General features: G+C 53.2%; 3 protein-coding genes across 4 annotated transcripts in view; 1 reads left to right on the plus strand and 2 right to left on the minus strand.

The window, feature by feature from the left end:
* Nucleotides 1-4,354: 4,354 nt before the first annotated feature.
* Nucleotides 4,355-6,962, plus strand: CRIP3 (cysteine rich protein 3). The gene is made up of 8 exons (XM_021692070.1): nucleotides 4,355-4,397; nucleotides 4,657-4,751; nucleotides 5,192-5,249; nucleotides 5,346-5,477; nucleotides 6,207-6,278; nucleotides 6,403-6,497; nucleotides 6,596-6,653; nucleotides 6,828-6,962. Exons 1-8 carry the CDS (start codon nucleotides 4,355-4,357, stop codon nucleotides 6,887-6,889), a joined length of 615 nt encoding a protein of 204 aa, XP_021547745.1. The 3' UTR covers nucleotides 6,890-6,962.
* A 1,157-nt stretch (nucleotides 6,963-8,119) lies between these two features.
* SLC22A7 (solute carrier family 22 member 7) lies at nucleotides 8,120-14,205 on the minus strand. Of its 2 annotated transcripts, none has more exons than XM_021692087.1 (10): nucleotides 13,737-14,205; nucleotides 12,991-13,094; nucleotides 12,703-12,857; nucleotides 12,410-12,578; nucleotides 11,489-11,612; nucleotides 11,041-11,150; nucleotides 10,313-10,527; nucleotides 10,043-10,151; nucleotides 8,622-8,825; nucleotides 8,120-8,210 (listed from the first exon to the last, which is right to left on the minus strand). In XM_021692087.1, the coding sequence occupies exons 1-10, from the start codon at nucleotides 14,127-14,129 to the stop codon at nucleotides 8,156-8,158; spliced, it is 1,638 nt and encodes a 545-aa protein (XP_021547762.1). In that variant the 5' UTR covers nucleotides 14,130-14,205; the 3' UTR covers nucleotides 8,120-8,155. The 2 variants fall into 2 exon arrangements, with proteins under 2 accessions (XP_021547762.1, XP_021547761.1); XM_021692086.1 differs by having other exon boundaries at nucleotides 12,991-13,118; nucleotides 13,737-14,129.
* A 12,440-nt stretch (nucleotides 14,206-26,645) lies between these two features.
* TTBK1 (tau tubulin kinase 1) overlaps nucleotides 26,646-27,852 on the minus strand; it is a 34,667-nt gene continuing 33,460 nt past the window's right edge. The window contains exon 14 of the mRNA XM_021692066.2: nucleotides 26,646-27,040. Within this exon, the coding sequence (XP_021547741.2) occupies nucleotides 26,646-27,040 (395 nt within the window). The remainder of the gene's footprint in view (nucleotides 27,041-27,852) is intronic.

Raw genomic sequence — 27,852 nt, forward strand, 5'->3', positions numbered from 1 at the left:
AAAGAGTATGAGCTTGAGAGTCTTGGGTCTGTATGATTTGAAGAAATCTCTTAACTTCTCCAAGCCACTCTCCTTTATTTATTTATTTTTAAGATTTTATTTATTTATTTGACAGAGAGATAGCGAGAGCAGGAACACAAGCAGGAGGAGTGGGAGAGGGAGAAGGAGGCTTCCCACTGAGCAGGGAGCCCCATGCGGAGCTCGATCCCAGGACCCTGGGACCGTGACCTGAGCCGAAGGCAGACGCTTAACGACTGAGCCACCCAGGCGCCCCCAAGCCACTCTCCTTTTATGTACAATTGATGATGTAGCATTTTTTTTTTAAATTACTTATTTAAGAGAGTGAGTGAGAGAGAGCACACAAGCAGGGGCAGACAGAGAGGGAGAAGCAGACTCCCCTGCTGAGCTGGGATCATGACCTGAGCCAAAGGCAGACACTTAACCGACTGAGCCACCCAGGCACCCCGATAATGTAGCATTTAAACCCCTCACCAGGTTCTTGTAGGATCAGAAATAACAAGTAAAGTGCCTGGGCTGGTACTCCATAGGTGGTAGCTGTCACTATTTTAACAGTGCTCTCTTGCTAACAAATTTGAAACTCTTTTTTGGTAATAGAATCACAAAATCATATGCTGCCATTTGTGAGGAAAACTCAAATATCTGTCTGTGTATGATGCTGGCATCCCTTCTGCAACACTGGTGATCAGTTGGTTTGTTCTCCAATGTTATTTATAACATCCAGAGATAGGAAGCTCACTACTATCTGAAGCAGCCACCCCATGTTTGGGCTCTGTAAGAAGGTTCTTTTCTTGAACAGAATCCCAATCTGCTTCTCTGTGACCTCTATCCTGGGGTCTCAGTAGTGCCCCTAATGCCTCATCCATGTGACAGCCTTCAGGTGTTTGGGGCCATTATCTTCACCACCACTCATCTTGAGTTGAAAAGCTTGTTTCTTCAGCTTCATAACAATAAAAGGGTCAATTCATCAAAAACTACCAACAGTCTGGGGCGCCTGGGTGGCTCAGTCGGTTGAGCGTCTGCCTTCGGCTCAGGTCATGATCCCGGGGTCCTGGGATCGAGCCCCGCATCAGGCTCCCTGCTCCGCGGGAAGCCTGCTTCTCCCTCTCCCACTCCCCCTGCTTGTGTTCCTTCTCTCGCTGTGTCTCTCTCTGTCAAATGAATAAATAAAATCTTTAAAAAAAAAAAACAGACTCCACACTGACAGCTGATTAGGTAATTCCTACACTCAACTGGACTTAACCATTTGTGGTATTTGTTAAACTATCACGTTACAGGCTTTAGTCACACAAGTATTCAAAACAGCCACTGTCAGTAACTACAAGTACATTCCTACAAGAAGTGTTCATTTTCCCTGTTAGCATTCTTTACAAAGCCTCTTTTAGAGACAGAATAATAGAAGCCAGGCAAGGAAGAAGAGTGGAATACTGTGATTTGCTGTACTTGCAAATGAATGGCCAATATTTGAAAAGGAGGAGCCTCAACTAGTCTTTTCTAAGCACTGAACTAGAAGAGACAAGGCATACTGTGTTTGTCATGGCCATACAACACAGGAAGGCCGCAGAAGACGGGAGCAGTATAGCACTTGCCCCACTGACTCAGTGCAAGTTGTGTGAAGGCAGCATGGCGCTCACACTCCGACACTTGTTTCTTTGTGTGGGGCCCTGTGCTGGATGCACTGGTAAAGATGACCTCTCTAGGAGGCTGAGGTATGTGGCCAAGGTAATCCCACACAGAAAGAGCTACAGAGCCTCAGTGAAAGATTATTTGATATGCCCCAGAAATTGTAAGGATAGTTCTGTGGGCAAATGAAGCTAACCTTCCTAAAGTAAAATAAATGCAGTGTCTGTGAATGACTACAATGAAGTCCTCCCAACCTCCTGAAGTAAGACCTTCTCCATGAGAGCCATAGAGAACAAAAAACGGTGAACCTCAAGCCACCTTCTGTGAGAAACGAATGAGAGAGGCAGAAACACAAAAGTAAAATATCAGTGGAGACTAATATTTTTCAAGTTTGTTAAAGAAGCCCATCAAGAAACAGTCATAAAACTAAGGATCTTGAAATAGTTCCCAAAACAAGAAACAGATAATGAGAAAGTATAGAAAAGTTTGTTTCATGGTGTGCAGCCTTCCACCTTTAGAAGTCAACAAGGAGGATAAAACAAGTGTTAAAAGGAGAAAGTACTGATGGAGACAAGTGAGGCAACAGGAGTGTTGAGTGGAAATTCAGACACCAGTCCTATCCCGTTACCCAGTGAGGGAACTGAAGTGCAGAGAGGGTCTCGGACTCCTGAGACACAAATAGGACTCCTTTCACCTAGCAGGGCTCACCCACTGCAGCTGAAGGCTAAGTTCAGCACACACACACACCCTTGAGCTGTTTCTGAGCTGACTTGACAAAGACACTCCAGAAAACTCTTCATTTCACCACCTAATACTTCATCGAGGGATTCTTTTCTCTGCTGGGGCACTGGCACATAGTAATTAGCTCTCTTTCCTGCCCCTCATTCCCTGAGCTACCTTTTTTAAAAAATAAGTTCTCTTCAGGCATTATCATTATTATTGTTGAGAAATTATTCACATATCATAAAGTTCACCCTTCTAAGGTATACAATTCATTAATTTCTAGTATATTCATGAGGTTGTACAACTATCATCACTATCTAATTCCAGACCATTTTCATCTCCCCATAAAGAGACCTAATACCCCCTTAGCGGATATGCCCAACTGCCCCTCCTCCACACCCCTAGGAACCACCAATCCACTTTTCTGTCTTTATGGATTTCCCTATTCTGGACATTTCATATAAATGGAATCATACAATATGTGGTGTTATGTGTCTGGCTTCTTTCATTTAGCATGTTTTTATGGCTCATCCAGGTTGTAGTGTGCATCAGTACTTCATTCCTTTTTATGGCTGAATCCTCTTCTATCACAGATATGCCACATTGTTCATCTGTTTCATCAGTTGATGGGCTTTTGGCTGTTGTGAATAGCAGTACTATGAACATTCGTGAACAAATTTTCGTGTGCACATAGGCGTTCATTTCTCTTGGGTATATACCCAGAATTGCAATTGCTGGATCATACAGTAACTCTCTTTAATCTTTTGAGGAGTTACCAGAATGTTTTTCAAAGGGCTGTACTGTTTTACATTCTCATCAACAGCATATGAGGAATCCAATTTTGACACATCCTAACACCTGTTATTATCTTTTTTTTATTATAGCCATTCTAATAGGTCTATAATGGTATCTCATTGTGATCCTGATTTTCCTTTCCCTAATGACTAATGATGTTGAGCATTTTTTCATGTGCTTGTTGGCCATGTGTATATCTTCTTTAGAAAAATGTCTATTCAAATTCTTTGACTTTTTAAATTGGGTTGTCTTTTTATTATTGAGGTGTAAGAGCCCTTTATATAGATATTCTGTGATTACTGGATCCTTACCAGATACTATATTTGCAAATATTTTCTCCCTTTCTCTGTGGGTTTTCTTGAAGTGTCCTTTGAAGCACTCTTGGGCTACTTGTAACAAATATTAAAACACCTTAAAACTAAATTAGGATTATGTAATTGATGTCTGAATGATACATTTAAATTTAATAAGCATTGTAATTTCACAAGAAAACTATTGTATCCAGACCACATTTTGAGGCTTCCAAAGAGTCTTGAGTTCATTATGGGATCTATCATAATGATAGCTATCGCTTTTATAGCAGCTATGTGCCAATCACTGTTTGGGCACTTTGCACGTACTAACTTACTCAGTTTCCACAACAATCCTATGAGGTAGAGATTAATCATCATACTCATTGTACAAATAAAATGGATGCGGAGGGAGGTTAAATAATTTGCCTGAAGCCAGAGAGTAAGTGGCAGAGATGCGCTCCGGATTCCCACGCTCTTAACCACCTGAGACTGTCAAGGCGGAATTAGGCCATTTCAAAGAATGCCTGACCCCTCGCTTTGAGGAAATTACAGTGTTTTCATGACGTCTGTACTCTGGACAGTTTTCCCTTTGTACTAAGCCAGAAACTAGTGCCACCCTTCCAGTCGTCTTCATTGCTCTCTTCCTTTCCCGTCGGGCTTCAAGTCCCTCTCTCATCTCCACCGGTCGGAGGCTTTAGTTTTTGGAAAGACCTGCGAGGTCGCCTGCGTCTCCCAGGTGCAGTTGTTCTAAATTTCTGACGGCCAATAGGCGCCGAGGAGCTGCGGTTTCTGCCCAATGAGGCTCACAGCGGGGCCATGGGCGGAGCCAGCGAAGGGGGCGGGAACGGAGCCCCCCTCGGTGGTTACTACTGTGTGTGGCGCCGGCTGCCCTGTGCGGAGCCATGAGCTGGACCTGCCCGCGTTGCCAGCAGCCCGTTTTCTTCGGTGAGGCCCGGGCTGAGGAGGGGGAGATGGGGCGAGTGTGAGCCGGGGCGTTCGAGAAGCTGACGACGGTGTGGCCTCAGACCCCCTTTCCACCTCTGGGGCGCAGGGCACTTGGGCGGGTTGGAGCTGACCCCCCCCCGCCCCGGGGACACTCCCTATCGTCTCTAGGAAAAAGGCGGGGAGGGGGCTGAGGGGGGACAGGGGGCGCCCGCTGCGTGGCCTGGCTCTCCACAGTCCGGTTCCACCTTGTCCCCCACAGCGGAGAAGGTGAGCTCCCTGGGCAAGAACTGGCACCGCTTCTGCCTGAAATGTGAGCGCTGCCACAGTGTCCTGTCCCCAGGAGGGCATGCAGAGGTGAGGCCTGGCCAGGGCGCACAGCCCTGTGTCTGTCACTGTCCCCTAAGCACCAGCCCCCAGTTTCGGCTCAGGAGGCTCCCTAAAGGCAACCTCCGCAGTCAAATACCAAGACCACTTACCCGGAGGGCCCCACACCAGCCAGGATTTGGGACACCTGAGTTGTGCTGGTGGGGGGTGGACCCCATGCCTTTTGGTGGGAGGGGAGGGAAGCAGCAGTTTTCTGACCTGCTCTTGCCCTTTCTCCTGACCACAGTGGCAATTCTGACATGCCAGTTCACCCTCCACCCCTCCCAACCCCACCAGCCAAGGCCAATGGACAGACACATCTGGCAGTCTGTGTTGAGGGAAGGCCTGTGGGACACAGGAGAGCTCCCCACGTTCCCCCCCCTCCCCCCCGCTTCTTTACCCCTGAGCAGCTCTCTTTCCTCTGCTTCTAGCACAATGGGAGGCCGTATTGCCACAAGCCATGCTATGGGGCTCTCTTTGGACCCAGGGGTAAGTACCAATCTAGAAGAGGCCAGGGGACAGCAGGACCCTCTTTGTGGCTGGGAGCTGGAGGTTCAAGCCTGACAGCCCCTGTTTTCTCTGCAGGGGTGAACATTGGTGGTGTGGGCTCCTACCTCTACAACCCTCCCACTCCCACCCCAGCCAGCACCACTCCCCTCAGCCCCAGCAGTTTCAGCCCCCCCAGGCCCAGGACTGGCCTCCCCCAGGGCAAGAAAAGTAAGTGAAGTTGGGCCCCAGCTACTCCTCATCCCCAGGCTGAAACAGGGTAGACCAGGTGGCAGTCTGCCACCCTAGTCCTCTGCTTCACATTCCTACAACTTTGTGGCAAAGTCTTCTCTTATTCATGGCCCTTTTTGGGGGGTTCTCTCATGTCAGCTGCTGAGTTAAGAGGTAAATTGGGAACCAAGGTGGTTTGGAGAGAGTGAGTGGCCTCGTGCAGTCACAGCAAGTCAGAGGCAAAGCTGGCCCGGGATTCAGGCCTCTCCCAGGCCAAGGCCATGGAAGAACGACGTAGGAGTAAGAGAGGTCATTGAGACAGGGCCAGCCCCTCATATTCTTCCACTTCTCCCCTCTCCCTGTTCCTTCCTCCCATCCCCTAGAGTGGTCAATGACACCATGCTCCCCAACACCTGACACCCATACAGGCCCGCTCCTGTATCAGCTCAGGTTTCCTGAGGATTGAGTTGCTGACAGGGTTGAGCTGGTGGGTACCTGATCCCCTAGGAGGAGAAGGAAGCAGGTGGTCCCTTCTGCAAAAAGGAATGGGGCAGGAGGTGGGGGTCATAGGAGACTCAGCTCTGCCCAAGAAAGACTCATGGCCAGCTGGGTGGGGGGCTCTGGGATGAGCATGGCTTTTGGAAGAAGCCATGTACAGGCTGGTGCTGATGGGCCCTGCTTAGGCCTGGCCCCCGCCTCAGCCCTAGCCAGGGCCTCTTCCCCTTAAAGGCCCTCCCCACATGAAGACATTCACTGGGGAGACTTCACTGTGCCCTGGCTGTGAGGAACCTGTCTATTTCGGTAAGTGACAATGGAAAGCTTGGGGAGGGGGGCAGAGGATGGGCATCAGAGTGTAGGGAGGTGGTGCAAAGCAGGTAGGTCTCCTTGCCCTGCTCCTGGAATTACCAGTTCTCTCCACCACCAGCTGAGAAGGTGATGTCTTTGGGCAGAAATTGGCACCGACCCTGTCTGAGGTGCCAGCGCTGCCGGAAGACCCTGACTGCTGGGAGTCATGCTGAGGTGAACAGGGCAGGGATGGGTGCTTATGTTGGGAGGAGGGAGGCTGGAGATGGGAAGAGAGTCAAGCTGAGATGGCTCTCTTTCTCTCTATGTCCCAGCATGACGGCGTCCCCTACTGCCACATCCCCTGCTACGGCTACCTGTTTGGCCCCAAAGGTGGGCGGCCCCATCCCAGACAGTGGGCCTAAAGTATGGCATGTGGGTCTGTGGGGATGTGTGGACAAAAACTGGGGTGGTCACACACACCCCAGGTCCCTCCCAATTCCCTTCATCCCTCAGCCCAACACCTCCCAGCCCCAAGGCCCTTGGTGATGGGGCTCTCTCCCTCAGGTGTGAACATTGGTGATGTGGGCTGCTACATCTATGACCCCGTGGAGATAAAATCCAAATGAGATGCTCACAGGAGAGGTCACTCTAACTCAGGCCTCATACCATCCCCTCCATGATCCAATGAGAGCTACAGAATTCTCCAGTCCCACAGGGGGAAGATGGTCTTCCAGTGGCCTGGGCCTAGGCTCCATGGTAGACCAGGGAGTCTAGACTTTGCCGATTCCTCCCTTTCCTGTTCCAATCTGGCTAGGGGACATAGGCCACCACATTTTAAAGGGTAGCCTCCTGGCCTTCCCAGTCCCTTTCCCTAGCAAATTCTTTAACTTCAAGTACTTAAAAAAATGTGTTTATTCTGGCTTCTCCAATAAAATGTTGGCTCCCATGCCTTCAGCTCTTTTTTGGGCATGAGGCCTAAACAATGGGTTGGAGGATGGGAGCTGTGGGGTGGAGGATGCATTACCCTGCAAAGTGCATGGTAGGTACAGGGCCAGCCATGGGAACAAAGAGCTCTATTCTCCTGGTACCCTGGTCCTGGGCAGCTCCCAGTACCACACAGTGGACAGCATGCCCACCAGCCTTTTGGTGCCACAAGTCATCATAGGGCAGTCCCTTCTTTAGCACAGTCTCTAGAAGAAGCACGTTAGGGTGCCTGGGTGGCTCAGTCGTTAGGCATCTGCCTTCGGCTCGGGTCATGATCCCAGGGTCCTGGGATCAAGCCCCGCATCAGGCTCCCTGCTCAGCGGGAAGCCTGCTTCTCCCTCTGCCACTCCCCCTGCTTGTGTTCCCTCTCTTGCTGTCTCTCTCTCTGTCAAATAAATAAATAAAATCTTAAAAAAAAAAAGAAAAAGAAACGTTATTCGGCATCTCATTTGAGCATGACAACAGATCCTGTGGTGAGGTCTGCTAAGAGGCTTGATTATCCATTTGAGAGATGAACAGACTGAAGCCTTGAGAGGGAAAGCCACATGCCTAAGGTCTCACAGCAAATCAGTGGCAAAGTTGGGATCAGATCCCAGGGTCAGACTGGCTTCCTATCCAGGGCTCATCCCACAACTCACTGCTGCCCAAACCCATGGGGCACCTTCATTTATGGAACTCCCCCAGCCATGAAAAGGGTACCAGAATTATTCAGGAGCCCACTGCATTCAGTCACCCAGTTGCTGGAGGCCAAATAGTCAAGGCTGAATGAGCACAGAGAGGGGGCACTGGTGGCAACTCCAACCCTGGGGAGGGGGCTTGATGCCCCTAGCCCCAGCCACAGGGCCTGCCCTTCTGGTCTTCCAGCCCCTGCTGCAGAACTTCTGTGGAGGGCCTGCCCCTGATACCACTCAGTCCTGGACCTGCTTCATGGGTATCTCTTCCTCCTGAAGGCTGGATGGGGCACTAGGGAGGAAGGAGTCATGAGCAATGGTGGGGTTTAGCCCCTGGGCCTCCCACCCGAGCCTGCCCCATCAGGGCTGGCCTACACCTCTCCCCAGCTGCTGGTATACAAACAAGGGTACTCCCACAGGTGACTCCCACACATGCTTATATACATCCCTGATGTATAGGCATACCTGAGTGTGCACACATCCACCTCTTCCTGGACAATCTTTGATATCCATGTACACACACACATACGGACTCATGTATACTTTTACAAACCTCAAGTCATACACCCACGCACACTTGCATAGAAGCACCAGATACACAACATGCAGACACGTCTTCTCTGAATCCTACCTAAGGCGTCAGGTACTTGAGCGCTCATTCCCACATGCATGTGCTCACACAGACACAGTTCTGTGCACACACCTCCTCTCCACGTCCTGGATGGTCTCCGGCAGCTGTGCTTGCCTCGTCTCTGGTAGCAGGAGGGCAGTGCAGGCAGCCAGCAGGGCGATCCCCCCATAAGCGAGCTTGGGCAGTGACAGCCATACTCCATCCAGCAAGGCCGCCAGTGGGGCCAAAGAGCCCCCCAGCCGGCCCACCAGTGAAGTCAGCCCCATCCCTGTCTGTCTGTTCAGAGAGAGGATGGGGGGAGGGGTTGGTGTTCACACCTACTTAGGGTCATGCCTCACAAGGGCTCCCATCCTGGGCTGACAAGTCCTGATATCCCCTTCTCCCCAGATGGCTAAGAAAGCTGAGGCTTCTTTCAGGTGGCCTTCCCACCTGTCCCCATGCCAGGGACCCCCAAGCCAGCATTCACCAGAGAATGGGACTCCCATTCTGACAGAACCAATCTGGTACTGCTGAAGGAAAAGAAAAGTCGTCACAAAAGGGGTGGGGAAAGGGTAGTGTGGAAGGAAAAGGGTCCCAGCTCCTACAGACCCTGCCATGTTGGTAGAGGAGGAGCAAGGCTTTCTAAACATACCCAGCTGCCTACAGTCTTCTCCCCACCTGCCAATTAGCTAGCTGAAAGGGCACCAGGGGGCGCCTGGGTGGCTAAGTCGGTTGAGCATGGCCACTCTGGATTTTGGCTCAGGTCACTATCTAGGGGGTGTGGGATGAAACCCCACCTCAGCTCCGTGGGAGTCTGCTTGAGATTCTCTCCCTTTCCCTCTCCCTCTGCCCCTCTCCTCACTCGTGTTCTCTCTCTCTTTCTCAAATGAATAAAATCTTTTTTTTAATTTTTATTTTTTTAAAGATTTTATTTATTTGAGAGAGAGAGAATGAGAGAGAGAGCACATGAGAGCGGGGAGGGTCAGAGGGAGAAGCAGACTCCCTGCCGAGCAGGGAGCTCGATGTGGGACTCGACCCAGGGACTCCAGGATCATGACCTGAGCCGAAGGCAGTCGCTTAACCAACTGAGCCACCCAGGCGCCCTCAAATGAATAAAATCTTTTAAAAAGTAAAAAAAGGGCCCCAGGCCTTAGGTCCAGAGACTACCCCTTAGGGCAGCTCTGCCTGGGCTGTGGTGAATGGGAAGAGAAGGGCAGGGCAGATGGCGCTTTTCGTGACTTTTGTTTTAAAGGAGGCCCAGAGAAGTGTGACCTCACTCAGGGTCACTTAGTAAAGATAAATGCTCTGCCTTCTCCCAGATTTAAGCATGCACAGATGGCTCTGATTAGCTCTGTATTCTGGGTCTGGTGTGAGGAATGGGTGGGAGGAACTAGGCTGCAGAGTGTGTGTGTGTGTGTGTGTGTGTGTGTGTGTGTGTGTGTAGGGTGTTGGTAAAAAGATGTGACTACAAGCCCTCCCCCAGGTGGGTTGCCTGGGACCCAGGCTCCCCTCACCTGAGCACAGTAGGGTACAACTCCGACGTGAACAGGTAGGCAGTGGTGAAGGCAGCTTCAGAAAAACCTTTCCCCGTCACCGCCAGGGCGGTGCTCCAGGCCCCCATCTCTGGAAGAAAAGGGGTACAGGCAGTGAGCGGGCCTTGTGGGAGACCCAGAGCTCCCAGGATGGGAGGTTCCCCTAGTGGAGGGCTTTGAGCAGGGGCTTCCGGGAAAGGGCGGGCGTTCTTGGGCAGGAGGCGGGGCCTCCGGGGAGTGGGCGGGGCTCACCGGAGGTCACCAGCAGACTGATCCCCAAAGCAAGGGCGGTGCCCAGCAGCGCTCCTGCTTGCGTGAGACGGCGTCCCGCGTGGTGCACAAACAGGTAGACGAGCAGCTTGGACGGCAGCTCCACAGCCCCGAACAGCAGCTGTGTTTGGTACACGTTCAGCCCCAGCCCCGACACGTCCAGGCTCAGGCCGTAATAGGAGAAATTCACTCCAAACCTGAAGGGGGTCGTGATGCCACTCAGGGGCCTTCCTTTTCACCCCCCACTCCTTGTCCTCTCTTTTTAGGGAGCCTTGGCCTTTTAGAAGGACCACCTCCCCCACCTCCAGAGCCCACTGCCCACCGCCTTCCCTGTCCCCATAATCCCGCCGGGAATGTGCGGCACCTGCCAATGGCCAAAGCGTCTTTACCTAATCTGCACAGCAAGCCTGTGAGGTAGGAACTAAAAGCGTCCTATTTTGCAGAAGGGACTCTGAGGCTGGGTGTTAAGTGACCTGTCCAAGGTCTCGCAGAAAGGAAGTGGCAGAGCCTGCATTTGAGCCCTGGCTCTGATGCCTGCTCCATCTTGTGACTTTCCAGAGCTCCATGCCCCCAGAGGCAGGTCCTCCTGCCCTGCACAGTTACAGTTCACTTGTCCATCTTCCTCTCACACTCAGCACCATCCTGGAGTCTGCTGCCTTTCGGTCCACCCACCCCCACCCTGCTAGGCCCAGGCCAGGCCCCCTCCTCACCACATCACCATGCAGCATAGTGAGATGTGTCGGAGCCGTGGGGTCCGCAACAGATCTAGGTACGAGGGTCTTTGAACCACTCGCTCCCGAGTGGCCACTTTGTTCAGGGCCTGGCAGGAGAGGAGGAGAGTTTGTGACGTCAGTTGGCTTAGGCACACGGCTTAGCTAGGCACTTGATCTCCCTGGGTCTCTATGCCACCTCCTTCTTGGGGATGCACTTGCAAGCTGAGTAGGGTGGGACCTGAGTCAAGGATGTGGCCCACCGGAGCCAGGTAGGACATCTTGAAGAGTTTGGAACTCTCCACTGGGGGCCAGGAGCTTTCCCTGCACATACAGTGGGCCCCAGGAGGGGGGAGCTTGACGTAGGCCTCACACACTCACGTGCGCACACACACATGCACCCCCCCCCCACGCACTTGCCTGCACTCACACACACATTCTCCCTCACCTCCCGGCTCAGGCTGTCTTCACCCATGGGACGCCCATTGAGCCTGGCGCAGCGGAGCAGGTACCTGTGGGCCTCCTCCACACGGCCCTGGGTCAGAAGCCAGCGTGCAGACTCAGGTACCCACCTGGGGGACAGCAGGAGGGCCTTCAGGCAGAGTCAGCACCCGCAGCCACATCTCCCTCCTGCGCATACCACAGCCTGTCAACCTCCAGGCTCTTGCTCATGCAGTCCCTCAACATGACCCAAACCCTCCTCACCTGATGAACTTTTACTCATCCTTTAAGGCCCAACTTAAAAGCCACCTCCTCCCACACTGCCTTGCCCAGGCCTAGGTCCACCGCAGCCGAGAATTCCCTTCTCTATTCAACTGGATTGCTATCATTCCCGAGACCTCAGCCCCCAGCATCAGCCACCCACTTCTCCCACAGGTGACAGGAGGGCATAGGATGAAGGAGAGACAGACATACAGAAATCCCCAAAGGGCATCAAAAGCCAGTTCATTTTGGGGAGGTGATGAAATGCCCACCCTGCCTGGCTTCCTACCCTCCTGCTTGGGCTCCCTACCCCTGTGCTGGCCCTGTCTCTCCATCCCTGTCTCTCTTGTCCCTGCTTCAACCATCTCTATCTGTCCCTCTGAATCCGCCTTTCAGTCCTGGTCTCTGTCACTTTCTACCTCTCACTGATTCTGTCTCTGTCTCTCCACAGTCTCTCTATATGTCGTCCTGTGTTTCTCTGCTTCTCATGTCCGGTGCCAACTTCTTTGTATTGGTTGGTCTCTCGTTCTCTCTTTTTCCGTTTCTCGGTCGCTGACGTTCTCTTTCTCTTCATCTCTCAGTCACTCTGTATTCGAATCTCAGCCTCTGATTAATTCTGTCTCTGACTTCCTCTATCACCCACTCCCAAGCTGCCCACAGTCCTCACCAGAGGCTGAGGATGCCTGGGGCACAAGGCAGAGTGACAGCCAGCAGAAGCCATCGCCAGTCCCGTATCAGGTACCCGACCAGTGCCAACAGCATCACGCCCACTGTCCAGAAGGTGCCGCTCAGGACACCTGCCACGGTGCGGTGCCCCACGTCCAGCCATTCCATTTCTGGGCCCAGGGCAGGAACCAGAGACAGGAAGAAAGTTAGCAAGAAGCAGATGGGTTCAGTCTCAGCCTTGACAACTGCCTCCCTCCAGTCTTCTAGGCCCTGCCCGTCCTTTGCCTGCCTCACCCAGTGGCATCACGATGATGGTGAAGCCAGCCAGGGCTGCGCCAGTGAGGGTGCGGGTGATGACAAACATGACGTAGCTGACTGAGGCCGCAGATGCCAGGCCTAGCACCAGGGAGCTCACGTAGGCCGCCAGCAGCAGACGGCGCCGCCCAAACCTGCACAGGGGTCATGCAGGGTCAGCTCCCTGTAGAGGGGAGGTCCCACGACAGAGGCAGACCAAGCCCATACCCCGACTAGTGGGAGAGGGCTCCCCCCCACTCCCTCGTTGCCCCCCCCACTGCACCCCACCTGTCAGACAGGTATCCGAAGGCCACGGCTCCCACCAGCACACCAGCAAAGAAGAAAGTGGAAGTGGCTTTGTTCAGGCCTTTCTGTTCGCACACAAGGTCCCACTGCAGGGACAAACAGGGAGGGGCCTCCCATGGGCACAGGCCCTCTCCAGTTAGCACCGACCCTTCCCCTCCAGACTCTGGGGCCTTCTGAGGTCAGTGGTCCCATCCTGGTACCTCCACGTCAGATAATAAACCCTCAACTATTTACACCCCACCTCGAGGGGTAAGAGACTTTGCCCCTCCCCAATCCTGCAGCCTCAGCTTCTTTCCATGGAGGGCCTTCACTTTGACAACAGGTCTGCTCCTCTCCAGACAGGCTGCCCCCATCTACGTTCACCTCTAGATGGATTATATAAATCCCAGACCTGGGGCCAAAAAGAAGAAGAGAAAGAAGGCCTGTGTCGTTTCTCCTCCTACTACTCTAGAAACACCCTTCTCAACTCTCTCCCCCAGCTCCCTGGAGCTGTCTTAGCCCTTCCCTCCCTCAACCACCTCCCAATTGATAATAGCAGCTCCCGGGTATGGGCTCCTTACTGCAGGCCAGGAACGAAGCTCACTGCTTTAAATTCATAGACCCCATCTACAGATAGGTAAACTGAGACTCTAAGAAGTAAGGCAATGTGTCTCATGCCCACATAGTCATCACCCAAGGCAGTGGCAGGCGCATCCCACTCATGGGCCCCCAGTCTTACACTCAGATACCTCGGTTGCGATGGTGGAGGAGAACTCAGAGCGGTCGTAGTCCCAGCCCTGAGGGCAGGGCGCTGTGGAGGGCTCACCCTCCAGCTGCCCAGGGCTCTGACCCGCTCCCCAAAACGTGGTGTTGGGGAGGGCCTGGGAGTGGGTGAAATAGAGGCAGGAGCTGAGGGTGCCATCAGGCTCCTGGGGCAGATGGGCCTCCAGCCATGCGTCCTGGTGGCTGAAGTTGGCCGGGGCACCGGGTAGCGCACAGCGGTGGGCAGGTACAGCTGCCAGGAAGACGGGCAGGAGGAAGTGCATGGGCAGCAGCACGCGGGGCAGGGCCAGCAGGGCCACGTTCCACAGCTGGAAGGGCCCAAAGCTGCCCACCTGGTCTAGCAGCTCCTCAAATCTCATGCCGCCCACCCACCAGCGGTTCTCAGTGTGGCCTTCCTCTGTAGGGCTCAGGGCAGCACTTGGACCCTTGGACTCTGGAGGCGGGAGCAGTTAGACTGAAGAGCAGAGAGCCTGCAGGCAGAATCCAGCCCTGGGGGCTGGGCCAGGACTGGGCCCTTCCTGATCACCAGGTCTTCAGGGATCCCTGCCTGTTGGGTCCAGAGCCTGGGGGAGGGGCCGCCATCCATTCAGAGGTCACTGACTCACAGATCGGTGCTCAGGGACCAAGTGGGCTAGTCTCGGGTTGCCATGTTGGGGTAGCTGGGTGTGTGGGAAGGGAGCCCCTAGACTCCAAGACTTCCTAAGAGGAGGAGTCCTCTGGGGCATGGTGACAACTCTCCTGGGATGCCCTTTGTTCTACGGAAGATTTAAGTCAGCCTTACCTAATGAAGGCACAGCTTTCCTGGGCCCCCAGGATTCCAGACTGAGGGCCAGGGGGCGCCTGGGGGGGCTCAGTTGGTTAAGCATCCAACAGGTGATTTCGGCTCAGGTCATGATCTCATGGGTCATTCAGCAGGGCGTCTGCTTCTCTCCCTCTGCCCCTCCCCTCACTCACTCACTCTCTCTCCATCTCAAATAAATAAATAAATCTTTTTTTAAAAAGGGTGGGGGGTGGCACCTGGGTGGCTCACTGCCTTTGGCTCGGGTTGTGATCCCAGGACCCTGGTATTGGGCCCCGGGTCTGCCTCCCGGCTCAGTGGGGAGCCTGCTTGCTTCTCCCTCTCCCTCTGCCTGCCATTCCCCCTGCTTGTGCGCTCTATCTTAAATACATACATACATACATACATACATACATACATACATACTGAAGGCCAGGCCCTGACCAGGTGAAGAGTTCTTTCTGCTGAGCCACAAAGCCGCCATATACCCTTAGGCCCCCAGCTGGAGCCTTATGCCCTGGCCTGAGACACACCTGGAACTGCCTGGGCAGCCTGGTCCATCTGGGTGATCCCAGACCCATCACTCTCCCACTTCCCATACACATAGTCCCTCCTGCCTGCCCCCCTGCCCCTATTTTCGGAGCTTCCCCTTGGGGGATTGGGTGGGTAGGGAAAGAGAGGGCTCGCCATGGTCCCGCTATGGGTACCTGCAATGCCGAAGACTCAGGGTTTGTCTGATCTTCTACATTCAGTTCTTATTCACGGCGTCTGCAGCAAAAGCACGGCAGAGGCCAGCGATATCAGGTTTATTCTGATCTGCTTCTCCGAACTCTGGGTTCGCGGAGCTGGGAGGACGTCAGATTTTTTTCTAAGGGCTCCAGATTTCTTTTTTTTTAAGATTTTATTTATTTATTCATGAGAGACAGAGAGAGAGACAGAGGCAGAGGGAGAAGCAGGCTCCCCGCAGAGCAGGGAGCCCGATGTGGGACTCGATCCCAGGACCCTGGGATCATGACCTGAGCCGAAGGCAGACGCTTAACCGACTGAGCCACCCAGGCGTCCCAGGGCTCCAGATTTCTAAGCAAATAGACTCCCCCCAAAAAGTGTGAAAAGCCCTAGTCTAATCTAGCCCTCACTTTGAACAGCTAAGGAAATGGGGGTGGGGGGTGCTTGCTGGGGCCACACAGTGGCACAGCTGGAGAGAAGACCAGGACCCTGCCTCTGGCCCAGGCCTTTGGCCCAAGCTGCTGGGCTCCCTGAGAAAGCTCCAGAAGGGAACTAACTCAGTGACACGGGTGGTGCTAATAGCACGAGAGCGAGGGCAGTGGCAGGAGGCGATAATAGTCAGATATCCCAAGCCTTCTGCCGAGGACCCAGATGGCTCAACACAGCCCCTGCTCTCAGGGAGCGCAGTCTAGCGGGAGGGTTCAAACCAGGTGAACAAACCTCCCGGCCTCCGGTGTCACCCCTCTCAGCCCACTCTCTACACACCTGCCACAGTGGACATTTTATTTTAAACATTTTATTTATTTATTTATTTATTTATTTATTTATTTATTTATTTGACAGAGAGACACAGTGCGAGCAGGAACACCAGCAGGGGGAGCAGGAGAGGGAGAAGCAGGCTTCCCATGGAGCAGGGAGCTGGATGCGGGGCTCAGTCCCAGGACCCTGGGATCATGACCTGAGCTGAAGGCAGACGCTTAATGACTGAGCCATTCAGGCGCCCCCTTTTTAAGCATTTTTTAAAAAGATTTTATTTATTTGTCAGAGAGAGAGAGAGAGAGAGTACAAGCAGAGGGAGGGACAGAGGGAGAGGGAAAAGCAGGCTCCCCGCTGAGCAGGGAGCCCAATGCGGGGCTCGAGCCCAGGACCCCAAGATCATGACCTGAGCCGAAGGCGGACGCTTAACGACTGAGCCACCCAGGAGCCCCCACAGTGGACAATTTAAAACCCAAAGCTGACAGGACAATGGCTTGGGGCAAAGCCCCCCCTGCTGGAGGGTTGAAAGCCCAGCTCCTTCCTTTGGCCCACACGATTCTCCCAAAGCTCGGCGCCCCCCTCAGCCTCCTCCTGGCCCTTCCACGGCATCCGCACTTCCCTCCAGTTCCCCAAACGCACCAGCCTGTCAGCACCTCACACCTTGGTGCGGTCCCCTGGACAGCCTTGGCCTCTCCCTCTTGTTCACCTGATGGCTGCCCAAGCTGCCCTGGAGACCAGCTCAGGAGGGACACAACCCCTGCCCCTCTTGCTCTCACCGACGTGTGACCTCTACACTGTTGGTTCCTCCCTCATTTAATACCACATAATCATATCATTTATGTAAAAATATAAAATACCAGGGCACCTGGCTGGCTCCGTTGGTAGAGCATTCGACTCTTGATCTCAGGGTCAGGAGTTCAAGCCCCATGTTGGGCATAGAACCTACTTAAAATACAAATAAGTAAATGTAAATAAATATGAATAAACAAGTAAAATAACACATTCCTTTGCAGCTTAGAGAACTAAGTTTTGCGGACATCTTACCTCTGTGGTCCATCCAGCGGCTCCATGGGGAACACTCTGAAGTTTTCACAGCCAAAGAAACCGCCAATGAGGCCAAGTCTGGGCATTGGCTGTGGTGCATTTTGGGGGTTTTTTTTCCCCCCACAATGGGAATTTCTCTCCTACCGTAACATGAGAAAGAGCTGATAGTCAGATAGTGGTTATCTCTCCCCTTATGCATTGTCTCCTAAGAAACTCAGATCTGAATCTTAGCCCCTTTCTATAGAGAGTAATTTGGTATTAACTGTACTCCTGGCTTCATCTTACTCTCTGCCCCCACCTCATATGGCATCTCTCCTCTCTAATGTCATCAAGGAGTGGTGGTAACAGTGACCATGATGTTTGGAGGCAGATGATGGAACTAGACAGGCAAGGTTTGAAATGCCAAAGGTCTAACCAGAGGGCAGATCAGCTCTAAATCACCAGTTGAGAGCTTGTTTCTAACTATCCTCATTCCTCTCCAACCTGGGAATCCAAACCTGAGCTCAGAGGCCAAGCTGGAGGAAGCATTCATTTATACCAGACTAGATGAGAAGGAGAGCCTTGTGCACTGGAAAAAAATAGCAACTCCTTAGTTGAAATTATTGCTAGAACTGTTGGAGGGTTTGGGGAAGAATAAATTCCTAGGATAAACATTTCCCTATTTGGGATTGCTTGCAATATGGACTTCGTACACTTCAGGACTTCTTATCTTTTTGTCCCTCTCCACATTGAGTGACCTCAGATGACCTCCGCATCTTAGCTGGGGCTTCACTGACCATTAACCATGGCTACAACCCATGTAATTATTTCCTACAATGATGATGGTGGTAATGATGGTGGAATTCCAACTGATGGTATCGATTGCAGTGATAAGTAAGGTGATGCGATGGTGTAATCGTGATCGAATGGGAATACTGATGGTAAACTGATGGTGATGGGAGTGATTGGGGCAGGGGTAAGGGGTATGAGGCTAGGATAGTGGTAATAGTGATGTGGTTGGTTATAAGGCAGTGGTGGTGACAAGGATTATGTGGTAGATGATAATGATGGTGGTGGTGGTGGTCATGATGAAGATGTGTAGGCTCCTTGAGAGCAAGAATCCTATCTCTCCTGTTAATCATTATGTCATCAAGGGCTAGTAGCGTTGATGGTGATGGTGGTGGTGATGGTGGTAATGGAGCCTAGTTTGGGAGAAGGTATCTGTGATTTGAGTAATGATGGTGCTGGCAATAGAGTTAGAGGTGGGTAATGGATATAGAGATAGCGATTGTGGTAAAAATTGATGGTGGTGGTAATGGGCGGGATGTTATGCCACTTTGGGTTTAATGGTATATAGATGAGAAGGAATGGAGAAGATGCCACCTAGAGTTGATGAAAATGGGCTTGTATCCTGTGTCCCCCTGACCCATGGCCACATTCCCATGACCATGCAGCCTCCCCTCCCCATCACCTCATCACCATGGGCAATGACATCTGCTAAGGACTTGAAGATCATCCTGACCATCCTTCAGTCTTGGGTTGGTCTCGGCTCTTATTCTGACCTTGACTCTTGATTAGCCAGTGGGAGAATCTCAGCAGGCCCCTGTGGCTGATGATGAGAGGCACACCCTCCACACTCCCACCCTGTCCCTCTTCTCCAGGGTAATCCCCAAGGGTCTCTTTCTACTAATAAAGCCCCCTCCAATGTCCTTGATCTTATGGCCCCTCTCTAGCCCCTGACTGAGCAACCTCGATGAAGTCACTTATTTCTCTGTGCCCCTGTCCTCAGAGCACTCTGGGCCATAGGACAGAAAAGAGAAATCTCTTTCTTGGGAAGTAGGGAGAAGGTCAGCCAGGACCTGGGCAGGTCCTCACCCATGGAGCATCAGGTAGGCTCTGACAGCTGTGTTGGACCTCAGGAGGTGAGCGTGCCTGGCAGGCCTCAGGCTTGGGGAGTGAGGAGGGCACAGATTCTCTATAACCCTCTAAAGCTGTCCTCCTTGGCACAGCCTACCCCTGTCTCAGGCCTGGTGCCACCGCCTTTCACTCCTCTCTCTACTCCTCGGTTCACACCTGTAACCACCACACTGAACCACATGCAGCTCTCACACCTCCACACCTGGCCCACACTACTCCTGCCAGGAATGTCCTCTCCTCATCATCAGTCCAACTTCAGTTTGTCCTTCAAAATTCAGTCTAAGAATCATATCCATCTGAGGGCCTTCCTTGAAGCTCCCAGGCTGGGCCCAGAGTCTCTGCCTGAGTGCATGTAGCACATGCCAAGTAAAAGTTAGTTTAAAACCACCTCCTTGGGGCGCCTGGGTGGCTCAGTCGTTAAGCGTCTGCCTTCGGCTCGGGTCATGATCTCAGGGTCCTGGGATCGAGCCCCGCATCGGGCTCCCTGCTCATCGGGAAGCCTGCTTCTCCCTCTCCCACTCCCCGTGCTTGTGTTCCCTCTCTCGCTGTGCCTCTCTCTGTCAAATAAATAAATAAAATCTTTAAAAAAAATAAATAAATAAAACCACCTCCTTGAGGGCACAGTATGCTTTGTCTCAATTCTCTGATAAAGACCCATGTCTGGCATAGTTTCTGATACATGTGGAGCTCAGCAATGGCCTGAAGAATTAGTTGAATAAATGAATGATTGAAAGAATACGAAATAATGAATGAATAATCCCTGGCATTCATTCTCAAAAATAGAACAAGAGACCATTTTTCATCTATTTGATTATTCTGGGGATTTTTCCTAGCACTAGACTTGAAGAGGTAAGCAAAGATTGGAGCCAGGATGTTAATTCTGACACTATTTGAAATAGTAAAAAGTTGGAAAGAATCTAATGAAAAATCAACTAAGGGACTAGTTAAATAAATTATGGAACATTCATGCCATGAACTACTATGTAGCCATTAAAAAGACCATGAGGATTCTCATACATTACTGGTGGGAACGTAAAATGGCACAACCACTGTGGAAATGTTTGGTAATTCCTCAAAATGTTAAACATAAAATTACCAAATGACCCAGCAATCTACTTCTAGGTATTTACCCGAGAGAAATGAAAACATTTGTCCAAACAAACACTTGGAAAAGAATATTCATAGCAGCATTTTTGATGATAGCCAAAAGTCGATCGACTGATGAATGGATAAAATATGGTCTGTCCACAGAATGGAATATGATTCAGCCATGAAAAGGAATGAAATACTGATAAATACTACAATAGGGATGAACCTCGAAAACAATGCTAAGTGAAAGATGGCAGTCACAAAGAGTCATATATTGTATGAAATGTATCTCATGTATTATATGAAATGTCCAAAATAGACAAATCTAAATAGAAACAGAAAGTAGATTAGTAGCTGCCTGGGGCTGAAGGGGTTGGGGAGATATGGGAGTGAATGCTAATGGATAAGGAGTTTCTTTTGGTGGTGATAGAAATGTTCTAAAATTGACTGTGGTGATGGCTGCACAACTCTATGAATATACTACAAACTATATTTTAAGACATATCGTTGGGGGCGCCTGGGTGGCTCAGTTGGTTGGGCGACTGCGTTCGGCTCAGGTTATGATCCTGGAGTCCCGGGATCGAGTCCCGCATCGGGCTCCCTGCTCGGCAGGGAGTCTGCTTCTCCCTCTGACCCTCCTCCCTCTCCTGCTGTCTCTCATTCTCTCTCTCTCAAATAAATAAATAAAATCTTTAAAAAAAAAAAAAGACATATCGTTGGGCATCAAAATTAGGTTTCAGAATAACAAGTATAACATGTTCTTCTATTTATGGGGGGGACAGGGAAGGAGGGAGGGAGAGAACTATTTTTTTTTTTAAAGATTGTATTTATTTATCTGACAGAGAGAGGGAGCACGCACAAGCAGGGGGAGCAGGCAGAGGGAAGGGGAGAAGCAGGCTCCCCACTGAGCAGGGAGCCCGACGCAAGACTCGATCCCAGGACTCTGGAATCATGACCTGAGCCGAAGACAAACGCATAACTGACTGAGCCACCCAGGCGTCCTGGGAGAGAGCTATTATTATAAACATAAAAATGGCGCGCCCCTGCTCAGCAGGGAGTCTGCTTCTCCCTCTCCCTCTGCCTCTCCCCACTGCTCCTGCTCTCTCTCTCACTCTGTATCTCTCTGTCTGAAATGAATTTAAAGAAAAAAAAAATTAAACATAAAAAAGAAGTTATTGGGGAGCCTGGCTGGCTCAGTCAGTAGAGCATGTGACTCAATCTCAGGGTTGTGAGTTTGAGCCCCACGTTGGGTATAGAGATTACTTAAAAAATAAAATCTTTAAGGGAAGCCTAGGTGCTTCAGTCAGTTGGGCATCTGACTCTTGATTTCGGCCCAGGTCATGATCTCATTGGTGGTGGGATCAAGCCCCATGTTGAGTCCCCTGTTTGGGAATCCATGCTCAGCAGGGAGTCTACTTAAGGATTCTCTCCCTCTGCCCCTCCTCCCTCCTCTTGCACGCACACTCGAGCGCGCGCGCTCTCTCTCTCTCTCTCAATCTCTAAAATAAATAAATAAATCTTAAAATAAAACAAAATAAAATCTTAAAAAAAAAAGAAACCATTCGCAGGAGTTACCTCTAAATGATCAGATTCATGGACGGGGGGCGGTTCCTGTTTTATTTTATATGCTGTTTACATTTGTCTTTATACTACAAATATGATCTGTTTTTAACTTTTTTTTTTTTTTTTTAGATTTTATTCATTTATTTGAGAGAGAGAGCACAGGCAGGGGGAGCGGCAGGCAGAGGGAGAGGGAGAAGCAGGATCCCCGCTGAGCAGGGAGCCCGATGTGGGACTCGATCCCAGGACCCGGGATCATGATCTGAGCTGAAAGCAGACGCTTAACCACTTAACAACTGAGCCACCCAGGCGCCCCTTGACTCTTTTTTTTTTTTTTAAGATTTATTTATTTACTTGAGAGAAAGAGACAGCACACGCATGGGGGGGGGTAGGAGGGGTAGAGGGAGAGAGAGAGAGTCTTAAGTAGACTCCCCGCTGAGCATAGAGTCGGATTTGGGGCTTGATCTCAAGACCCTGAGATCAGGGCCCTGAGATCACCACCCTCATGGAAACCAAGAGTCAGTCGCTTAATTGACGAAGCCACCCAAGAGCCTCTGCTTTTGACACTTTTTTTTTTTAAAGATTTTATTTATTTATTTGAGAGAGAGCGAAAGTGAGAGAGATCACAGAGGGAGAGGGAGAAGCAGACTCCCCGCCGAGCAGAGAGCCAGTCCCGGGACCTGATCCCAGGATCCCGGGATCACGACTCGAGCCGAAGGCAGACGCCTAACTGACTCAGCCACCCAGGCACCCCATGCTTTTGACATTTCTAAACAAGAAGGAAGCTGAAAGCATGTGGAAGCCCCACTGATGTCTTGTAAATTAGGACCTAGAGCCCCCTGGCACGCATGTTGGAAGCAAGGGGATCCCAGGAGGAGGCAAGGGCAGGAACAGGAGATGGTTACCCAGCTTCTGGAACGTCCGAGCTGCACCTTCGTGGTTTTCTCAGAGGGAAAGCAGAACTTCAGACCTAGGGCCCTTTTACCTCTGATCCCAGGCACAGCCAGGAGCGTGTCCTGGGACAGAAATTGTCTAGGTATTGCCTAGGTGAAAATGTTACACCCGCTGAATGTAGGGTCCAAAAGGCAAAAGGTACAGCAAGTACCCTGCAGAAAAGCCTCCCTTCCCCCTCAGCCTTCCTCCCTGAAGCAACCAGACACCTCTCACTCATCTAAATAGCTGCACATTATACACATGGCTCTCTCATGTGTTCTTAGTCTTGGACACCAGTCCTTAAGTGTATACAAAGCGCATACACCTCCTTCACCGTAGAGCCTCACAGGACTCTGTGATGGGGTCCCCGTCATGCGGGAGGCCATGCTGTACTAATCAACCCCAATTAGCGGACACTTAGACTGCTTCTGCACTTTTTTAAAAGAAGTCTCCACGCCCAACATGGGGCCAGAACCCGCGACCCCGAGATCAAGATACCAGATGAGTTTGTGCCAGTCTAACAAAAAAGCTCCCATTTCCAGACGTCTTGAGTGTGAGATCGCGGCTGAGGCTCTGAGGCTTTGTGGAGTTCCGTGCAGAATACTGCAGTGAGTAACTTTGGACACATGGAGTTTTGCAAGTCTACGCGGCCATGATAGGATACGTTTCTAGAAGTGGAGATGCTAGGTCATAGGCTACATTCATTTATAATTTCCATAGATGTTGCTAGAATAATGACCATTGTTTCTCTTTGCCTGTGAGCTGCTTAGCTTTATGATTTTCCGAACACTCACTTGTGTCTGTTAACTTCAGGGCCATGAAAATTCTTCCTTCCTCCCTCCCTCTCAGCCGGCACCAAGCCAGGGGACTCAGTCTCTGGCCCTTGGAGAGACAGCTGGGGAGCTGAGAGCTTGCAGGCTTTGCTGTCAGAGACAGAGGGCAGCCCTCTTCATCCGGTGTGACCCTGTATCTGTCTTGTCCTCAGCTTCTGTTTCCATCTCTGTAGAGACAACCTGCCTCCATGACAGTCCCTCCCAACTTGCCCACCAACCAGCACTCTTCCCCCCTGCCCACCCCCAGCCCCAGGACCTGGGCTTTGCCCTCTTCCCCAAAGGAAGAAGAGTCCAGGCCAACAGAACGAAAGGTCCACAGGCTTTTTAATGGTGTGATGGCTACTTCCCTTCCAAGACCCGATCTAATCATGACAGCGGCTTCCAGGGTGTCGGGGTGGGGGGGGGCAGGTGCAGGGTATGGTCAGAGGCCATGCAGTGACTGGGAAGAGGTGGGGGAGGGTGTTACATTCTGTTTGGCGTGTAAACATTCTTCAGTGGCTTCCCTGGGGGAGGGGGAGGGCATCTCCCTGCCCCCCACTCCATGCCCGCCAGGGCTGATCCCCGGAGCTGAGAAGACTGAGCCAGGCCCCAGTGAGGGGCTGGGAAAGGGGGAGCCCACGTGCCTGGGGCACGACCCTTCTCCTGCACCCGCTTCGTGCACAGTGTGGCTTGGGAGGGGAGGCATGTTCTGGGGGTGAGCAGACCTGCCTCTGAGCCAATGACACAGGCTGTGGCGATGAGGAAGTTATAGAGGGGTGAGGTGGTGGTGGACGTGGTGGTGTGACACTCTTTTACAGGGAACAGGTTCAGGACCAGGAGGCCTTGGTGGAAGGGATGGGTGCTCGAGGGGGAAGAGGCTGCAGCTGGGGGTGGGGACACTGGGAGGTGTGGTTTCCTCTGCCCTGGATCCTTCCTGGGGAGAGGAGAAGAGTCAGTCCCCTGGTCCCCTCCCCCACTCGTCCCTTCCCTTCCTCCCCCACCTCGGTGACATTCAATGACGCAGAGGCCTGAGGTCAGATGGGAGCCCTAGGGAGGTCTGGAATCCCAAGAGCAGACAGGGTTTTGCATCTCGGCCCAGCTCCAGTGCTGTATGAAGCTGGGGGTGGGATAGGCCTGGGGCTCTCTCAGGCGGCCCCCTCTTCCTCCCAACACCAAACCAGGGTGTTGTTGGTCCTGGGGCAGGGGTGAAGCTGGGGGCCCTACATTCACGGTTCGGTTGGTGGCAAGGAGCAGGCCCAGGACCTGGGCACCGGGGGTCATGCCCTGGTCCCCACCTGGCAGGAGCTGATTGTCATTCGGAGAAGCTCTAGGTGGGAGGGAGTGGCCCCTCTTCCACCCCCTCTGCTGGATGGACCCAGAGGGCAGTAGAGGCCTTGGGAGGGTCTCGGGTTGACAAAGAGGGCTCTGTCCGGAGAGGTTTCCTGAGTGTTCTGGGAGCTTCTGCGTCAGCATGAGATGGACCTTGAAGGCCGTCCACCCTGGAGTCCTCCCCTGGGCTGGATTGCAGGGGAGCCACCACCTTGGTGTGGAAACAGCTGCCCAAGCCTGCTGACTCTCCAAGAGGGGCTTCAGCTGGCACCACCAGGCTGCTTCCAGAGCCAACTTCCTCACCGGCGTCCTTCTAAGCGATGGTGGCTGGATGCTGCCAGACCACTGGGGCATGTCGGGGCCTTTCCTCCTCTTCCCCTGGTTGCCTTGCCTTGCTCTCTGGGAACCAGAGAACAGAGGGGCCAGGCCAGGGGACAGAGGCTGAGGGTGCTGAGGATGGAGGAGGCCTGCAGGGGACCTGTCCCAGATAGACAGAGTTGGCTGTCCCTTCCGCAGCCAGTGTGCCGCTTGGCCCAGACAGAGGCAGTTGAGGCTCATGATGAGGTGGGATGAGCCATGCAGGAGCCAGACCCAGGAGGAAGCCCCATTTCCATTCATGGAGCAGCACAGCCCTCACCCTCTGCAGGGACAACTCAGCTGCATGGGTTGGGGTTAGTACAAGAGGGGACAGGCTGAAGGCTTAGCTGGGGGAGAAGGGGACTTGGGCCGGACCCATCACACAAGCACACAATCTGGAAGTTAGAAGGGCCTTTCTGCCTTGAGTCCAGGGGCCAGCTCTCTATCTGCCTGTTTCTGCTCTCTCTGCCCACTGGGGGGGATAACGGTCTGATCCAGCCCCCTCCCCACCCCAGGAGGACAGAAAGGGTGACCCGGCCTGAACTGAGTCCCTGAATCTCTAAACAGCCAGTGCAGAGAAGATGAAAACCAGCCATTCTCCACCTCCACTGAACGCAGGAGAGAGGGAAGTCGGCTGAAACTGCAGCAGGCAGGATTGAGGTTAGATGGCAAGAAGGAATTCCTGATGGTGAGGGGTCCTGAGCACAGATCAGGAGGCCAAGGGAGGGGGTGAAACCTTTTTTAAAGCCCCCCTCCAACTTCCCATTGGGAAACACGTGCCCAGGAAGGCAGCCCACACACACTCTATGGTTCCCACTGAGGACCCACCCAAATTTGGGGGGAGGAGGACTTTGCACCCTAGGGGTGCAGGAGAGCAGCCCCCCAATCACCTGCCCACTGCTTCCCACAGGGGTGTCCAGGATGGAACTGACTTTGGGGCTGGTCAGACCTGCCCCCTCACACCTGAGTAGACCAATGGCCCCTAGGTCCCAGCTCCCCAACCCCAGCCTGGCAGCTGAGAAGAGGCCTTTTGGACCACCACAGCTCCCAGGAGATTGTGGGGTTGGCCCCTGGGGGCGGGGTGGGCAGTGGGGAGGGTAGGCTGGAGCTTCCACTTCCGGAATTTGAGGCTGCCTTTCTGAAAACGGGAGTGGGTGGGCTTGGGCTGGGAGAAGGCCAGGAGGAGGGAAAGGCGCCGCAGGAGGTGTAAGCAGAGGTCCCTGGGGGGAGCACGGAGAGCAGCAGCGGCCTGGCGGGTGGGGGCGGGGGGCGTCCCCATGAGTGGAGTCCTCGGTGAAAAAGTGGCTGAGCCTTCCCCGGGGCGGAGGGTGAGCCTGCCCCACCCGAAGGGCGGCAGGGGGAGGGCAGGGGTCACGGAGAGGGGGCGGAGGACCGGGAGGCGGGCCCTCCCCCCGCAGCGCGGCGGCCCCCTCGGGCCGGGCCGGCGCGCGTCCTCGCGGGTGCAGGCGGGAAGCTGGGGCCGCGGGTGGCGCGCGTCAGGCGCGTAAGGCTGTGCTGGGAGCTGTTTCAGTGTGGCCGGCTGCGGGTGGGGGGCCGGGGTGAGGGTGGGGGGCCGCGGAGAGCCGCGCGCGTCATTATCTGGCCCCGGCCCGGCCCTCCGCGATCCCCGCCCGGCCTTTGGTTGCTGCGCGCTGAGTCTGGAGTTTCCCTCTGGGTCCTTTCTTGGGGCCCCCCGGGGAGGGGGTGCCATCAGGCTGGGCCCGCGCCTGCGGGGCGCCCCGGGGCGGGGGCCCCGCGGGCCGGGCCTGGTGCGAGGGGGAGGAGCTCTCCTTGCGGGACAGGGACTGGCTCCGGGGGGACGCGTTGGGGTGGCGCGGCGCGGCGGAGGCGGAGGGGCCTGGACTGCGCGGGGCGGGGGGCCTGGCGCCGGCTGGGGCTCTCCCGGGCCCCGGGCCCCGGCCGGGGGGCTGTCTGGGGCGGAGGTCAGCAGCCACGGCCGACCCTCGAGGCTTCTGCAGCTGGAGCCTGCGGGACGGAGGCGGGGGGCGGGCGGAAGGCAAGAGAAAAGAGGAGGGCAAAGAAACAAAAAAGGAGAGACATTTTCAGAATCGCTGAGCACTGAGCCCTGGAGCCCTGCGTCTTCGGAGCTGGGTGAGGCTGTGGAGACCAGGGCACAGGTGGATAAACTAGGGCTGGTGCTCCATCCTCCAGGGCAGGACCTCTAGGGGCCACACACTCCCGGGCTGCTACCTGAGAGCCTGCTGCAGGCTTTCTTGGACCTGTTTCATCTTTAAAATTCTCACGGAGGGGCGCCTGGGTGGCTCAGTTGGTTAAGCAACTGCCTTCGGCTCAGGTCATGATCCTGGAGTCCCGGGATCGAGTCCCGCATTGGGCTCCCAGCTCGGCAGGGAGTCTGCTTCTCCCTCTGACCCTCTCATGCTCTATCTCATTCTCTGTCTCAAATAAATAAATAAAATCTTTAAAAATAATAAAATAAAATTCTCACGGATTTTACATTCTACTCTATCACATACCCGTTTACATATGAAGAACGTTTTCTCGCAACGACTCTGGTCTTTATCCTTTGGCTTCAAATGCCTCCCGGCACACCAGAGGCTATGTGTGAGCCTCACTGGCCCCCATTAACCTTTCCCAAGCTTGGCCTCCCTGGCGACCCCTCTAGACATGTGCACTGTAGCCACTCCCTTGAGCCCAGTGACAGGGCTGGACCCTGAGTCAGAAGAGGCGCTTAGTTGGGGAGGTGGTGAACAGGAGGGGTGGCCGAGGGTCCCTCCTGCATCCTCACTAGGCCCTGACCTTGGCTCCGGGGAAGCTCCTGCC

This window comes from Neomonachus schauinslandi, chromosome 8 (genome assembly GCF_002201575.2).
Source record: "Neomonachus schauinslandi chromosome 8, ASM220157v2, whole genome shotgun sequence".
Classification (NCBI taxonomy): domain Eukaryota; kingdom Metazoa; phylum Chordata; class Mammalia; order Carnivora; family Phocidae; genus Neomonachus; species Neomonachus schauinslandi.

Excerpts from the sequence above, each read along its gene's own strand:
- CRIP3 (XM_021692070.1), top strand. The coding sequence starts at position 4,355 with ATGAGCTGGACCTGCCCGCGTTGCCAGCAGCCCGTTTTCTTCG. Across the intron at positions 5,250-5,345 it reads GGCTCTCTTTGGACCCAGGG|GGGTGAACATTGGTGGTGTG; the intron begins GTAAGTACCAAT and ends TTTTCTCTGCAG. Across the intron at positions 6,498-6,595 it reads CTGCTGGGAGTCATGCTGAG|CATGACGGCGTCCCCTACTG; the intron begins GTGAACAGGGCA and ends TCTATGTCCCAG.
- SLC22A7 (XM_021692086.1), bottom strand. The coding sequence starts at position 14,129 with ATGAGATTTGAGGAGCTGCTAGACCAGGTGGGCAGCTTTGGGCCCTTC. Across the intron at positions 10,528-11,040 it reads CTATGCTGCATGGTGATGTG|GTTTGGAGTGAATTTCTCCT; the intron begins GTGAGGAGGGGG and ends GACCCCCTTCAG. Across the intron at positions 8,211-8,621 it reads ATCCAGGACGTGGAGAGGAG|TGCCCCATCCAGCCTTCAGG; the intron begins GTGTGTGCACAG and ends CTTCCTCCCTAG.